The 15,947-nt window shown below is 33.6% G+C and overlaps 2 protein-coding genes across 6 annotated transcripts in view; both read left to right on the top strand.

The window, feature by feature from the left end:
• LOC133521404 (TOX high mobility group box family member 3-like) overlaps positions 1 to 8,494 on the top strand; it is a 48,492-nt gene extending 39,998 nt beyond the window's left edge. For 4 of the 5 annotated variants that reach the window (XM_061856349.1, XM_061856350.1, XM_061856351.1 and 1 more), the window contains 10 exons: positions 196 to 415; positions 1,112 to 1,189; positions 1,329 to 1,462; positions 1,879 to 2,014; positions 2,690 to 2,770; positions 3,492 to 3,776; positions 4,055 to 4,285; positions 4,811 to 5,095; positions 5,286 to 5,404; positions 6,433 to 8,494. In XM_061856349.1, coding sequence (XP_061712333.1) covers positions 196 to 415; positions 1,112 to 1,189; positions 1,329 to 1,462; positions 1,879 to 2,014; positions 2,690 to 2,770; positions 3,492 to 3,776; positions 4,055 to 4,285; positions 4,811 to 5,095; positions 5,286 to 5,404; positions 6,433 to 6,502 — 1,639 coding nt within the window. In that variant the 3' untranslated portion in view covers positions 6,503 to 8,494. The remainder of the gene's footprint in view (positions 1 to 195; positions 416 to 1,111; positions 1,190 to 1,328; positions 1,463 to 1,878; positions 2,015 to 2,689; positions 2,771 to 3,491; positions 3,777 to 4,054; positions 4,286 to 4,810; positions 5,096 to 5,285; positions 5,405 to 6,432) is intronic. The other variant, XM_061856352.1, reaches the window with a different exon arrangement.
• A 995-nt stretch (positions 8,495 to 9,489) lies between these two features.
• On the top strand, positions 9,490 to 13,071 carry LOC133521408 (protein RER1). The gene is made up of 5 exons (XM_061856356.1): positions 9,490 to 9,778; positions 9,965 to 10,069; positions 10,678 to 10,774; positions 12,280 to 12,503; positions 12,873 to 13,071. The coding sequence occupies exons 1-5, from the start codon at positions 9,701 to 9,703 to the stop codon at positions 12,954 to 12,956; spliced, it is 588 nt and encodes a 195-aa protein (XP_061712340.1). The 5' UTR covers positions 9,490 to 9,700; the 3' UTR covers positions 12,957 to 13,071.
• Positions 13,072 to 15,947: the final 2,876 nt, after the last annotated feature.

The raw sequence follows: 15,947 nt of genomic DNA, 5'->3' as shown, positions 1-15,947 counted from the left end.
TACTCACAAGGACCTAAAATATTCAATTTATTCATTACTGTTACTATTTTACATGTTAAAAATCTTTATTATTAGAAAAAAATCAGTTTTAATTATTTTTTAATACCATTTGATCTTGTTAATGTCTTTTTCTACGGAAATGTATTAAAATATAAATCTACCTCAAACATGTACTGACCATTATTTACTTTTTAGTGGTGCGGGTGCCCCTGCAGGAAACTATGTAATTCAGCAGCAGCCAGGTGGACAGCAAAGGCTACTGATGATGCAACCATCACAAGTAATGAATGGCCCACCAACCCCTAATGCAGGCACCCAGAACTCTGCCCCAGTCTACAGCTCGCCCCAGAGGGCCTCCCCACCTGGGACCACAAGTGATGACTCTGATGATAGTGTGCCTTCTCACCATTCACAGGTATATCTTTCATCAATCATTTCACAGCTTGCCAATAAACAGCATTAGTAAATGTACTATGTAACTAAGTATTACACAGGTATTAATGATGGAGGTAAACCAATTTTAAAATGGGTACCCCTTCACAAAGCCCATATATATCTATATCTAAAGTATTCTTATAAATGTAAAGTTATGTATATTTTGATACACAAACATGGCATAACCATTTTTTTGTATTGTTTGCATTAGCCTACATTACACATATACATTATAAGATTACTTTCGATGTGGACAATACTCTGGGGACTCAACATTAATGTTTTTTCTTTACCTTATTGTACTTAAAGGACATCTATATAAAATATATAGGTTATGATAGTTGGTTGTAACATATTTTATAAACTATAGTAATAATTATGTTTTAAGTGTAATAAAATTGTGTAACTTACATTACATACATAAATGTCTCTCAAGATCTCTATGTTATATGTACAAAATAGGTATACTAGGCATGCATGCATGGTTTATTGTTATTTTTCTTGAGTTAACTGATCAAATTTTTTTTTGTGGGACTAATATACTAATCCTGTCATATTTCCTTATACTTTAATATAGTTCATTGGCATATCAACTCCTTCATTCATAGAAATAATAAAATTTAGAGAGAAATGGTAGAACATAGAAAATTCTAATGGATTGGTTGTTTGTTGGTAGTTGCCTGGTGATGCGGAAAGCCTTCTGCCTATCCATTATTGCTCAGCGAGCCGGCAGCAACAAACTACGCTTCATCAGGTATAGGCAGACTTTATCCCTTAACATACATATTTCTAGGAATATGTTATTCTTACATTACATACATTGCCAATGAACTATATTTGAAATTTAAAATACTATGCTAGTGGTTACATTCTTAAACAAGTTACCTCTACAGATGGGTGCTGGCAACATGGGTGTTAAGAGATCTTCACCTGAACCAATGGATAATGGAATGAATCGTGGCCAGATGCAAAAAAAACCTAAAGTACAAAAGAAAAAGAAAAAACGTGATCCTAATGAGCCACAAAAGTAAGTTGCATGTCTCTCTTACTGTCGTGTAAAATCAATCAATCACTTTATATGCAACAGAACACAATAACATCAACAAAGAATATAATAAAACAATCAGAACAGTAATAATGCATTACAGACTAGGATGTCAGAGTCAGAATTACACTAAGGCACTGTATAGATATCAACTATTATTAGAAATCATACATTTTAATTTATAGCATTTGCAAAATATTCTTTAATAGACAAGATTAGATTTCAATATATAGAATAATAAGGTTTATTTATAAAGTAGGATTTTAATTTAATTTCAAATGTCCTTTGATCCTTACATGTTTAAATGTTAATGTCTAATTTATTGAACACTAATTGTGGTGTTGTGTAAGTTTGTATCGAAACATTTAAACTTAATTATAATTGTCATTCTCTTGCAGACCAGTATCAGCATATGCATTGTTCTTCCGAGATACTCAGGCTGCAATCAAAAGCCAAAACCCTAACGCAAGTTTTGGAGAAGTCTCCAAAATTGTGGCTTCCATGTGGGATGGTCTTGATTCTGAACATAAAAGTGTAAGTGAATATTTGCACAGTGTTAGTAATAGTGGTAACAACCAACAAGATTTATTTAACTTACAGTAAATTAGCAACAATATTTTCATTTATCATGCTTTGAAAGTGGGTCATTGTTGCAGTTGGTCAAAAGTGTGCAGAAAGTATCACTCAGTTATGCACTAGACATTTTACTTTCCAAGTACGTTGTTTCATATTATAAACAATTAATATGGTTTTAAATTGATTTATTATACAATTTCCATTCTGATATTTAATTCCCCATTACGATACTTTACCTAAATTGTTAATTTAAAAGATCCCTCAATAAATACTATAACAGTATGAACATCTTTATTCGAAATGAAAAGTTGAGTGCTTAACTCGGGTGAAAGGCGCCATTTTAGTCTCGAGCTATTGGCGCTCGAACACAGTGACAACGATAGGATATATCCTATGGAGTCTCATACATATATTGCGGCGTCCCTCTTGTCAGTTAATAAATTCACCAAGGTATAACAAGCTGTTAATGCAGTAAAGCACTGGTGCGTGAGCTAGACTGCACTATGCACGTATATAATAGTGGTTTCCCACTTGCACATCGTAGCGGATCAGCATCTACTGTGAAGATCGCCTAATATATATATGCAGTAAATGTTACGAATTGTGAGTAATAGCTATACTTTATTTTTATAGGTATACAAACAAAAAACTGAAGTAGCCAAGAAAGAATACCTAAAAGCACTTGCTGCCTACAGAGCTAGTTTAGTATCAAAGGTAAGACTCAATCTTTGTATTAATCCACAGTATGTAGACAATAGCGGATACCGAAGACTCCTTATTATTCGTGAGATAAATCGAAACATGTTTGAACGACGGAAACAAGTTTTGCTCACTCTCTTTGTCTCGCTCGAAAATTACAAAATAACCGCCAAGCCGCGAAGCGCGTCGAACGGGACAGACGAACTCTCTCCATCGCTGTCTCGCAGTTGCGCCGCCGCTGTTGAACCGATCAATGTTCGCTTGGCAACTTAGCTAGAATCCGAACATGACGCTTACCTTGAAATTTAAAAAGTAGAAGCTTTTGAAGCGAAGTGTGTTCAGTGAGCTTTTGTTTCTAAATATTGGTGAATAAAGTGTTCTTAAAACACATATTACATTTATTTCAGTGTGAAGTGTCATTTTTCTTACATATCGGGATGTGCTTTAATTTTATTGTGATTGAATAGGTTATAATACAAATACGCGGGTAATACAAAGTAGCGGCATAAATTTAAAAGGTTACAATTTAACTTTTATGTGCTTTTTCAGTGGTATTTAAAAATGTAATTCTAATGTAAAAGTCTTTGACTAGCTTTAGTATTAAAACGTTGCATTTATTAAAAAAAGACAGTATCAATTCGTAACAAAATGTCGTCTCGTCGTAAATTTAAAATAATTTTCATTTTAATCCGAATTGAATACTTGTACTATAATATCAAAACCTGACCTGTTTTAGGGAGGTGAACAGGAAAGTCCAGCCATGTACAATCACGGCAATAATACCAACTCAACATATGGTAATTACTACCAAGGAGTACAAGGACAGACATATGGAAATGGACATTCGCCTCAGGGATATGTGCAAAATGCAGCACCTCAGGGGTACACCCCGCAGAACTACCCTGGTGGACAGCCTCAGGCTGCTTATACTGGTCAGCCTGCTCAAGGTTACCCACAAAATCCACAGCAGACACCGCAAAATTACCAAGGGAACATAGCACATAACCCCGCTACATATCAGGTATGTTTTTTTATTGTAATAACAGAAGCTAATGTCAATAATGGAGACATTAATATTTTATTGTATTCGTTTTTTAACATATCTAATAAATGCCTGCATTGAAACTTATATTTAATTGCAATGTAAAAGATTATGAAGTATCAAATTAATCAACTCGTTCCCCATTGTAGTTATTAATTAGTGGCATGTTATAATTTTAATCCTTTTCTTTTAAGAAAATGTGCTACAACGCCTATGCCAACTATTATAATAATTATTGAAAAAAAAATCTATTGCAGGGTGCTCCAGGGCAAAACCCCCAAGGTTACCAAGGCAATCCAACAACACCACCTCAAGCATGCCAACCCAATGTTGCCCAATCACCTAGGAACTACGCCCCAGCCCAGTCTCCCTCCCACTATGCCCCAACCTCCGGCATGGCTTCACCTCCGGGATACAGACAAGTGCCCTCCCAATCTCCGCCTATGGGACAAGTTCACAATGCTTTGCAATACCATCATTCTCAACAGGTAAATATTTTTTTTATTGGATGCTTTGTAAGACATACAAAATGATACGATCATTCTCCTGTACATTTATTTTATATTACCATCCCTCACTAAAGTGACAAATTATCTGCCACTTAATCTTGTAGATGTAGCGTAGGGACCCCTGACTGGAAGCAGGCGGGCTGTCAATTACTTGTCACGTTCATTCAGCCCAAAAACTACCAGCCACTTAATCTTAGTAATTATATGAAAATAATTTATAATTTCTTCTTAAACCTAAATGATTAAAAACCAAAAGAAAATCTAGCTTATTGTAAATTATTTGTACCCAATATACATTTTGGCGATTCAATTGAAATCTATTAATTAAACTGTTACTGTCAAGCAGGGATAGGTAATGCAAACTGGTAGAAAATTATATAGAAATTACCAGTAAACCGATAAATTACCTGTATTTTATATACTAAATATTTACCATTTGCATTTCCTAGACAGAGGCATTATGAAAATGATATTTACAATTTAATGTTCTGATTCATTTTTCAGCAAATGCCACAATCTCACCAACAAATGCAGTATCAGCAACAGCAACAGCAGCATCAACAACAACAACAACAGCAGCAGCAACATCAACAGCAGCAGCAACAAATTCAACAGCAACAGCAGCAGCAGCAGCAAATCCAACAACAGCAGCTTCAACAGCAACAACACCAACAAATCCAACAACAATCAGCACAACCCCAGCAACAGCCCCAGAACCAAACTCTTAAACCTGAACCACATTCTCCTAATAGCAATGGAAGTTCTGGCATGCCTCAGCACTCTCCAGAGGTAATTCGACAATTTTACCTTACTGCGCTCAAAGGGTAGCATTTTCAATATTCACAAATTCAATAGGGTTTTTCATTATTTTAAAACCACTATTATTACTAATATTTTTTATTAATCCGTTATCGAGTATAAGACATTAGATAGTCTACATAGTCTTAGACATTTGACAAATATGATCAATTGTCCGCAGCAAAATGAAAACCGAAGCACGCCATCGTGCATCCGTCAAGGTTGTACCAACCCGGCCATAGCCAATAGTGAATGGGAGGATGAATATTGCTCTAATGAATGTGTTGTCAGCCATTGCAGGTAAATACCAAGTGACTATTCCTATAAACTCCATACAATATTGTTCACTGCATCGGATACAATTGCAATTAACATCTACATATGACAGCTAGTCTGAATATTGATAGCTGCTCAAGCTCTACTAGTTCGATTTGAATAATATTTATACTATAAAGGATATTTCAATGCTAATACTGGCCATAAAAATATTTAAACTAATGGGAATCTTTTTTTTTTATTATATGAAAGCAAACAGCTGTGGTTGTTGAAAGCTGTTTCGAAGTTAGAAACCAATTTTTAAATCTTTGAAAATCGAACTTAAATGTACCTGGTCTTCATTATTTGGTTCCTTCTGCTATTTGCCTTGTATAACAGAATGACTTTTAACACCTATTAAGGTCTGATTTTTCACACATCAGATAAAATAATCAGTAAGATAAAGATAACACGCTCCCTTTCTTTCGCAAGCAAGAAGAAAAAGAGAGTGTTATCTCAAATCAAACCTTAGTCATGTATTATATTTACTCAATCAAAACGATAGACGTTAAAGAACGGTCCAGATTTGGATTCAGCAATTAGCAGCACCTAAAAAGTCTTTTTTTTTTTTAACAAATGTTTTTATTAAATACGTCACTTTGTTTACAAAATTATAGCATACATGACTAAGCGTTTTCTTAAAATGATTTTAGACCAGCTCAATAAGTACTGAAAGATCCCTCACATTGCTATAAATATTATTCAAATCACATGAGTAGAATCGGAGCAGCTAACAACTTTCAGATCTGCCCACGTTCATGGTTCTCAAACATTTATGGTGACGAACCCTTTATGAACGTAATTTTTTTTACGGATCTGTCGTCTTATTTCTGCCAACGTGGCTTGCCGGCCTTGCCGTATGTTAGGCTGATTGTTCAAAAGACCATTTTGTAAAGCCTCAGGGGTACGCGTATCCCACTTATATCATCTACTTTTCACAGACAATATGATATTTTTAACACAACAAGAGGCTTTTTGTGCTGGGTATTATAAAAGACTTGTCTTATTTTCAGGGACGTCTTCAGTTCATGGGTGGCCTCTAATAGCAACAACCAAATGCAAAATTTCTCAGCAGTAAAATAAAGTATGAATTTTGTACATATCAATGTTAGGAAAACTATGTCCACCCTTATAGGGGGTCACAATGAATCTTTTAGGAATACAAAAATATGTTAGTTCATTGATCAAGGTACGATTATTTATTGTCATCTTATACGTTATTAATATTAAACTGAAAGGTAAATAAGAGCATTCCATGAGTTACATACATCATGTTAGGAGTACATATAAAACTAATAAGTGATGGTCAGAAGATTTGAGATTTAACTTTTACTTTATTTTGGATCAACTATTCATTTGTGGCCACCTAAATAAAACAAATATAACGGGTATAAAGGGAAACGGCGAAATGTACAAGCTTCAGTATTATATCCTAATTTGCTTTATAAAGAACAATACCTACTCAAGCTAGACATTGTAAACTGCCATAGATCTTATGGAATTTTATGTATGTATAAACTATTATTGGAAGATATAAACTGTATGAAGTCAAAAAAACTCCTTGGAGGGTAAACTGACAGTAGTTTAAAAAAGTGCGATTTAATGTAAACATAAAAATGGGTATGTGTTTAAAATGTTGTATCACATTGCGGCAATTTCATGTTACAGAATGCGTCAGTTTACTCTTTTTGCATTTTGGATACTGTACAAATGTTAAATATTTGCATTTATGTTTTATTTGTATTTTACTATGTTTATGGTACATTCCGCAAGCCGCTTTCTTATCCATAGTTTCCAATACATGGACATTTCTATCGTAATATCGTTTTTAAGTTGCATATTGTTGACTTCCGAAACTAGATACTGTCAAAAAACTTTTTTCATAGTACCATCGTCATTCATTACACATAGTTTACTCGTAGTAATAAAGCGGAAAGCCTCTAGTCGTGTATAAATAACGCTATCGAGACTAATGGCTTCTCCTCTTCTTGTGTTGAACAGTTGAGCCTACGAGTACGTAATTATATTGATGAGTCTAGAGTAGGTTGATGAATTAAGATCGTATAAAATTCAAGCAATCTCTAAGTCGAATTACGTTCCTATACAATAATTATAAATACTATCAAAAGTGCAGAAAACAGAACCAGAAGACAAAATAATTATATAATTTATTATAAAATACAATGTGGACGAGTCATTAAAACATTTGTACGCTTTCAGATTTCATACTACTTTTATAAGTACCTATTATAAATATTACACATAATGTAATATTTCTAGATGGAACCTATTACTCACTAGTAGTCTGCAAGACACAGTAGTAAATTTTGGTGTAGTAACTATGTTGGCAAAATTTTACATTAGGCCTTTGTACTACGATAAAAATGTTTTTCCTTGTAAATTATTAGGTAAAATGGAGCAATAAAACCAAGAGTGCGTTAATTCAATTAATGTTACCTACTAACCCTTTACACTCTCATTTTGGTTTCATAATATTCAACTAAATTATCTTAGATATCAATCCCTTAGTATTTCGCTGCCATATTCAAATAACAGTAAAAATGTTAACTTTCAATTTTACTTCAACATTTCATTTCCTCTTTATATTTGGTTTAATCAATATATAACATCGTAATTTTGATGTAATTAATGCAAACGTTGTTATACCAATTGTAATAATGTATTAAATACATTGTAAATGTTCCATAAATATTCATAACATAATGATAAATTATAGCAATATCCAACAATTGTTTACTAGAAATTTGATTTTGTATAGAGTTTAGCTGGACCAAAATTTTATTTGAATATGAAGGGTGATGATATTTATAAGATACTACAAATCAAATGTCTATTGTATGATATTCGATACAATTTTGTAAATAAAACCTGCAATAATAGAAGTAATAGAAATTAGATAAATCATAATAATTATTCTAATTTTATCTTTTTTATTATATAGTATTGTTAGACTTAATTACTAGGAGCAAATTATCTTTATAAAATGTACCATATAACAATGTATAAATTGTAATTAGAACAATTATTTCATTAAATTTCTTAAACAATAAGCTACATTTGTCTTTGCATTCAAAGTTAAAACGTAACCTACCTACTTTCCTATATTGATATCCCGAATTGGGAAACTAAAACCCTAGTTCACGGCGTCAGCCTTTTATGCTGGAGACGCTGGTTCGAATCCAGCCTGGTACCTACTGCTAGTGTACAACTTTAAATAAAACTAGTCATATAACATATGAACAAGATTCGCGCGCCTTTAACTAATCTGTGTGCAAGCACCATGTAATATATGATCACGCAATTCACACACCATATTGCGGAATTTCAATGGAACTATTTTTTTCATACTAAACTGAACTGTCACCCTATAGGTACATGAGAATAACAGCGCCCTCTTGACAATGACCATATATTTCTGGTCGGACTTGCCTCTTTTGCTAACATATTTTTTTATTTAAATACATCTGTGCCATACAAGCATGTTACAGCAGCTGTTGTCGTAGCCTATAGACGCCTGCAATTCATAGGTTATAACATGCGCGTTGTCGGTCCTGTACTTTCGATCCTCCGAGAAAGAGAGTGATGGGTTGTTAGAAAGACAAGTTAGACCAAGATAACTCTGCAGCGATTTTGAAAGCATAGATTATACGTCATTTCATGGAATTGTGGCGTTTAAAATTACACTTGCACAATCTATGCTATCAAAATCACTGCAGAGTTATCTAGGTCTAAATCTAACCCTTTTTGTTTGACATATTGAGGAAAGAGAGGCAAATGGTGCGACTCAATATCACGTAATGAATCCATTTATCAAATTGCAAAGACAAGTTGAAGGCTAATTGTCAAATCTGTATATCCCCTGTAGCATAGTAATTATAGAGGAGCTACACCACGTAATCTCCTTTCATAAAAAATCCTCATTGGTTATTTTCTCCAATCAAATAAATTTACGACTTCTGATTGGTCAAAAAATTGGGACCAGGGAGAGAAATTTGGAATCTTTCTTATCTGTCACACTTGTGTCATGTCATACATGTCATCATCATCATGGTTTTATCTGTGGGCCGAAGTCGGATTTCGTTCTTATGATAATTATTCGTCTAGGATATAAATTTATATTGATAAAAGTAATTAATTAATTAGTTCAGTGTACATGTTCTTTAATTAGATTTGTAGTACAACAGTTGTAACCTTTTAGTAATGTGTTTATACTAGTCCAACAAGAATCTTAGGTCCTTCTGCTAAGTGAAATTTGTCGATATGATGGATGGAAATGATTTAACGTCTGAAACACCGCGGAAGGGCATAATTTCACAAGGATGGACGCGTATATCGCAGGTAATTAAAGAGTTATTAAACTTTCACATTCTCCTAGCAATATATATATTGTTACAAGTATAATTTCATCGACATGATACCTAACCTACTTGTGGAGCAGTAATTAAATCAAATCATTTGACCAATATCAATTATGTAAAGCGTACGTTTTCTAGTTAGAACTAACCATACTATTTGTCTATGTAGATATACCAGGGCACACTAGATAGATGGACTCCATACACAAGAGGGAGATGGATTGGAACTATCCTTCTACTTACAGTATTTATGCTTCGAATATTTGCTAAGCAAGTGAGTAAATGTGGTGTTGTTCTAAAACATTTTTGATACCAATTAAACTACTGCAATAATTATGTCAAACATCCTGCTTACCCCTATTTTCCTACATTTAACATAACTATTGATGGACTCACTACCTATATTGAAGGTTGAAAAACTAGCCAGTGCTCTTACCAAATACCTTATGCTTTGATTTGTATGTTGTATACAATAAACTATGTACGCAAAATTGTTTATGGGATAGTTACAGAGCTATATTAAACATGTTTAGAGCAAAGCATCAGGTACTTTATTATTATTTAAACTTTATTCTCGCACATCCATTATAAAATTGACTTTCTTTTTACTTTCTGACTTTATATTTTCATGATGTGTAATCCCTTGCAGGTAAAAGCCTCCTCCATCTTTTTCCATTTCTCTGTGTCGGCAGCAGTATTCTCCCAATTCTTTCCTGCAATTGTTATGATGTCATAAACCCTTCTTTATCTTTTTCGCCTTGAGCTTCATTTGCCCAGTGGACCTTTCCATTTGGTTGTTTGAATAGCCCACCTCTTGTCTTAGTATCTAGCCAAACATCCAGCCCATCTCAGCAGGTACTTACTAATATATTATGTTCACAGGGTTGGTACATAGTAACTTATGCACTTGGTATCTACCATTTAAATTTATTCATTGCATTCCTTACACCGAAGATTGATCCAGCTATGGATTTTGATGGTAAGTTTATGAACCTAAAATAATAAATATAAGTTAAGGTACTATAGATATACATTCCCATGCAGAGTTGTCAAGTATTAAATTGGATATTATTATTTTATATGCCGTTTGTGGCAAACAAGCATATGCAATATTTTTATTCATATATTATCTTTGCAAGGCTTATCAGTGGTATATGGTATTTCCTGTCTATAACTGATGTATTGAGCAATATGTGTTACTTTGGAGGTTAATATACACTAACTAATGGAGCAATCCCCTCATCCATGAGTAGCAATAAACCCTATCACATTTATTTTAATAAAAAATGTGTTCTTGTTTTTCTGTCCCCGCCTATATACAGACACATTTTTAGAACATACTAGGAAATATACTAGCAAAACAAAGAAAAATAAATAAAATCTCATTGTAGCTAAATTAATTAAATTTTAGTTTATTATAGCATAATAATGATAGGTAACAACATGCAAGCTTAGTGACCGTACACATAATCCTATAATAAAAGATATTTTGCATACACTTGTGAAATAGAAATAAGTACTTTATTTGAAATAAATAGATTATTTTTTACTATATCTGCCATCCAAAGACAAACTGAACAAAATGATATGTGACCTAGACACAGAAAGCCAAAAAGTAGGGTTGTGTATGAACACTCTGAAGACCAAAGCCATGACCAACGGAAAACAAGAACCCATTTACGTCAATAACCACAGGATCGAATATGTAAACGAATACTTATACCTAGGTCAAATTATATCCCCACACGACTTGACTACGAAAGAACTAGACAGACGTATTGGAAACGGGTGGAAGCAATATTGGAACCTGAAAGAAGTTATGAAAAATAAGGAAATGAGTATGACCATAAAAAGGAAATTGTTTGATACCTGTATACTTCCAGTTCTAACTTATGGTTGCCAAACATGGGCACTTAACAAATCCCACTACAAAAAGTTAGAAATTTGTCAAAACGCTATGGAGAGAAGTATGATGGGTAAGCGACTATCTGATAAAGTTAGAAATATAGATATAAAGAAATGTACTAAAACAAAAGATATTACTACAACAATTAAGAAGTTAAAATGGAAATGGGCAGGTCACACAATTAGAGGGAGAGAAAAGTGGTCTAAAGCAATAATGTACTGGTTTACAAGAGACAAAAAGAGGAAGCGTGGCAGGCCAACAAGAAGATGGGAAGATGAGATTAAGAGTGCAGCAGGAGGTTGCTGGACTACAATAGCAAGGGATAGGGATAAATGGAAAGAGTTAGGGGAGGCCTTTGCCTACAAAAGGCATACAGATGGATAATAGATATATATATATATGTTAACAACAAAATGTACTTACAAAATACTTGTCTGAAATAAAGGCTATTTCATTCATTCATTTCATTCATATCTGCCATTCAATATCTTAATTTTGATTGTAGTGCTGACAAAAAAAAATAGATAAAAGTACATTATTATATCAATAACATTCAAAAACGAATAAATATTTTTCAGGTGATGATGATAATGGGCCAGCCCTTCCAACGCGGTCTAGCGAGGAATTCAGACCATTCATCAGGAGATTGCCTGAATTCAAATTCTGGCTGTCGGTCACCAAGAGTACAATAATTGGATTCTGTTGCACTTTCATTGATGCTTTCAATGTTCCAGTATTCTGGCCTATTTTAGTTATGTATTTTATAACCCTATTTTGTATTACTATGAAGAGGCAAATTAAGGTAATTTATTTTTATTTTTACACTTTCAAACAATCTTTTAATTTCAATAGTTGTGTTAAGTTTACATCAAGAGTAACATAAAAAAATCATGAGGCCCCATGATTCATTTTTTACCCCACCATTAAACAAGCTTGATAATGCAATAACAACATTCCAAATTTAATATATTTTTTAAATTCCACTAAGTCTAATTTAGTCATGCAATTCATTCAAACAAATATATGTGGGTATAATGGGGGGTGGGGTGACCTCCAACCAGAGTTTGAACTTTTCCTATGCGATATTGAACCACTCTATACTACCCATATCTATTTAGCTAAACCAACACACTTTTATTAGCTATTAAATGCATTTTTTTTCTTGTTACAGCATATGATCAAGTACCGGTATTTACCTTTTACCCACAGCAAGCCAAAGTACAAAACTATTGACCCAACAGTTTCTGTAAACTGACGACAATATTTCATGTAAGCAAATATCTGATGGATAACAACTGGGAAGATAGACAAATTTAATTAAAACCATTGTATTCAATTATTTCAAAAAATACAGTTTTTATTATCATGTTTACACATTTTTAATTAGTAGTTAGAGTCGGTATGGAAAGAGAACAGTCGTGGAAAATAAGGGAATCAATACATTCTATAACCCTTCTCTTTCCACACAGACTCTAATATTGAATCTCGGAGACCTTCAAACCAATATCAATTTGTCAATATCAAATTCTCTTATTATTTGTGTCTCTTATCGTGAGATCATGGAACAAATGAGAATATTTTGTTACAATCATTTTAAATATATGTTCATTACTTTATAAAATGGAATAGAAGCACCTTAGATATTAATGCTGCATCACATGACTAAAAATATTAAACATCCTATGTGCGGCACACTGGGTCCTTTATACTTGCTCTTTTAGGACTTATTTGAATACAATGGGTGCTTTCATGGCTTTTATACTTTATCGTGATACGACACAATTTTAACGTGTACGATACGACGATTTACCGTTACATAAAATCTACTGCATACAATCTTATACATTCTGCCGCACTATACTGGCCGCAAAACTAACCGGCCACTGAGATCATAATGCTATCTCCTTTACCCTTGTTAAGACCAACCAAGAGTGAAAGAGATGGCATTATGACCTGACCGGCCAGATAGTTTTGCGGATAGTATAAGCATAAGAGCTAATTTTGAAATGTCATTTAATTGTATACCTTGTACTTGTACGATGTTCTACACTATGTTATAAATTTTAAAAAAAGCGTCAAATATAAGCATTTTCTGAGATGTCACATTTGCCTCTAATTATGAGGCTGATGTATAAATAAATTAACTATTCGAGAATAATAATCAACTTTATCAAAAGAAATCTTTTTAAAAATTGGCGCAAGTTTTAAATTTTCTATTGGATGATAACCCTTCGCTCTTACAGTTTATTTGCGACTTTTTTTTCTGACGGAAATGGCTTGGCAGATTATAATTTATGTTGCACCAAAGATAGTTTTTATATCCTTTTAAGATTAATATTAAAATATTTACTAGCTGTTTCCAGTGGTGAAGTGAACAAGCAATTTCATTATTTGATATTTATTAGAAGAAATTATTTTAAGTAAGAATAATTGTAAGATCTTTACATAGGTTTACTAATGTGTTGCAGAAAGATGTTTTTTAGAATTGCATGAATTCTAAATGTTGAATTTAGTACTATAAGCCATGATATAAGTTATACCAAAGATAATATGTATCTTTGGTTATGCGGAAATTATGATTTCATGTTAACATGTTAGGTAGGCGAAGTTATGTAAAATCGAAATTAGGGTAGGTACGTATTTTATTTTTTTACCAAACCAACTGGTAAAGGCTCTCTTGATTGTTCAATAACTAATGATAAAGATGCATTTTATCCACATGTGGAGCAAAGTAATCAGATGCAATTTTTGAGTTGCTTCCTTATGTTAGCTGAATTTACTTTTTTATGATGATTTTGAATGATAATTTATATTACCTTCATTTGGATTTGATTTAATTGGATTGTTTTGGTATTTAATAGTTAGTAGATTCCTCGCGTTGGTGTGATGAAAAATGTTGTTTCCCTCGGAGGCAAAGTTTGTTTAACCCTCGTGAATGAAACCCTCGCGATGGTCAAGATTCCACTTCTCGAACCACTCGCTACGCTCGTGGTTCAATTTTGGAATATTTCGCTTGCTCGGGTATTAATATTAACACAAACGGTTTTAACAACAATTTTGCCACTTGTAAAACAAATAAGTATTGCCAACCCATATTTTTAGTGAACTGCAACATTCTCGTTATATTTTTAATAGTGTTTATCATAAAACTTTTTAGCTAAGTAAATAATGAATCTGCAAACCTTACGTTATATTACAAATTTCAAATATGGAACGTCTATCAATACACATTACGCCTTAATAGTGTGTAATGTGGAGTCTTGCAAGTTCACGCTTCCCGCCTCCTTTGACTCGAGGCTTATAACCGACAAAAAACGGGGAACTAGACGCGAAGGCGTGAACAATATGCGAAATCGTCACTACGCTCGCGGTCTCGGTTTCGCGCCGTGATTCGCGCATGAGTTTGGAGGGAGGCCCTCAAGCCATAGACGGAGGACTCCACACCATAGATAAAAGATCCAAAAGATGAAGTCAAATCAGCCAGCTGTCATCGTAGCCACTTGATAAGCAAGGTAAGCCCAATGTGTACCCAGTTGTTGTGGTCATGTCGATAAAGTCATATCGATAAACTATCGACATTTCTTACAATATTAATTTTACTTAAAACGGTAAATCGATAAATAACATGATTAAAATCGATCAGTTCACATTCCTAAAAACGTACACACGCAGCCGGTCAACCATGAAAATGGCTACGACTTGATTTGAAGTTCATTTTGTATGGTTGTCGTTTTTGACAAATGGCATTTTTACAAGAGCGAAACGAGAGAAGTGATACTAGTTGACTGCACCGTCAAAGAGAACAGACAACGTTGGAGCCTTGCTCCACACACATCGTTCTGTGTAGGTATCCCAGCCTCTTAGCTATCATAATGACTGATGATAGGGAATGACATTGGTACACACTTAAGTACACAAATTGTATCATGCGATTGAAAATAATTGTAAATTTTGCATGACACAATTTGTGTTGGTATTAGAGTTCCGTACCCAAAGGGTCAAACGGGACCCTATTACTGAGGCTCTGCTGTCCGTCCGTCCGTCTGTCACCAGGCTGTATCATATGAACCGTGATAGTTAGCCAGTTGAAATTTCTACATATTATGTATTTCTGTTGCCGCTATAACAACAAATACTAAAAACAGATTAAAATAAATATTTCTTTCCAATCTCGAGCTTCTCATCCAATCACCGAAGTTAAGCAACGTCGGGCGGGGTCAGTACTTGGATGGGTGACCGTTTTTAT

Source organism: Cydia pomonella, chromosome 9, assembly GCF_033807575.1.
Source record: "Cydia pomonella isolate Wapato2018A chromosome 9, ilCydPomo1, whole genome shotgun sequence".
In the NCBI taxonomy this organism is placed as follows: Eukaryota; Metazoa; Arthropoda; class Insecta; order Lepidoptera; family Tortricidae; genus Cydia; species Cydia pomonella.
This window is presented reverse-complemented; position numbering and strand designations above follow the sequence as displayed.

Excerpts from the sequence above, each read along its gene's own strand:
- LOC133521408 (XM_061856356.1), top strand. The coding sequence starts at position 9,701 with ATGATGGATGGAAATGATTTAACGTCTGAAACACCGCGGAAGGGCATA. Across the intron at positions 10,775-12,279 it reads TCCAGCTATGGATTTTGATG|GTGATGATGATAATGGGCCA; the intron begins GTAAGTTTATGA and ends AATATTTTTCAG. Across the intron at positions 12,504-12,872 it reads CTATGAAGAGGCAAATTAAG|CATATGATCAAGTACCGGTA; the intron begins GTAATTTATTTT and ends TTCTTGTTACAG.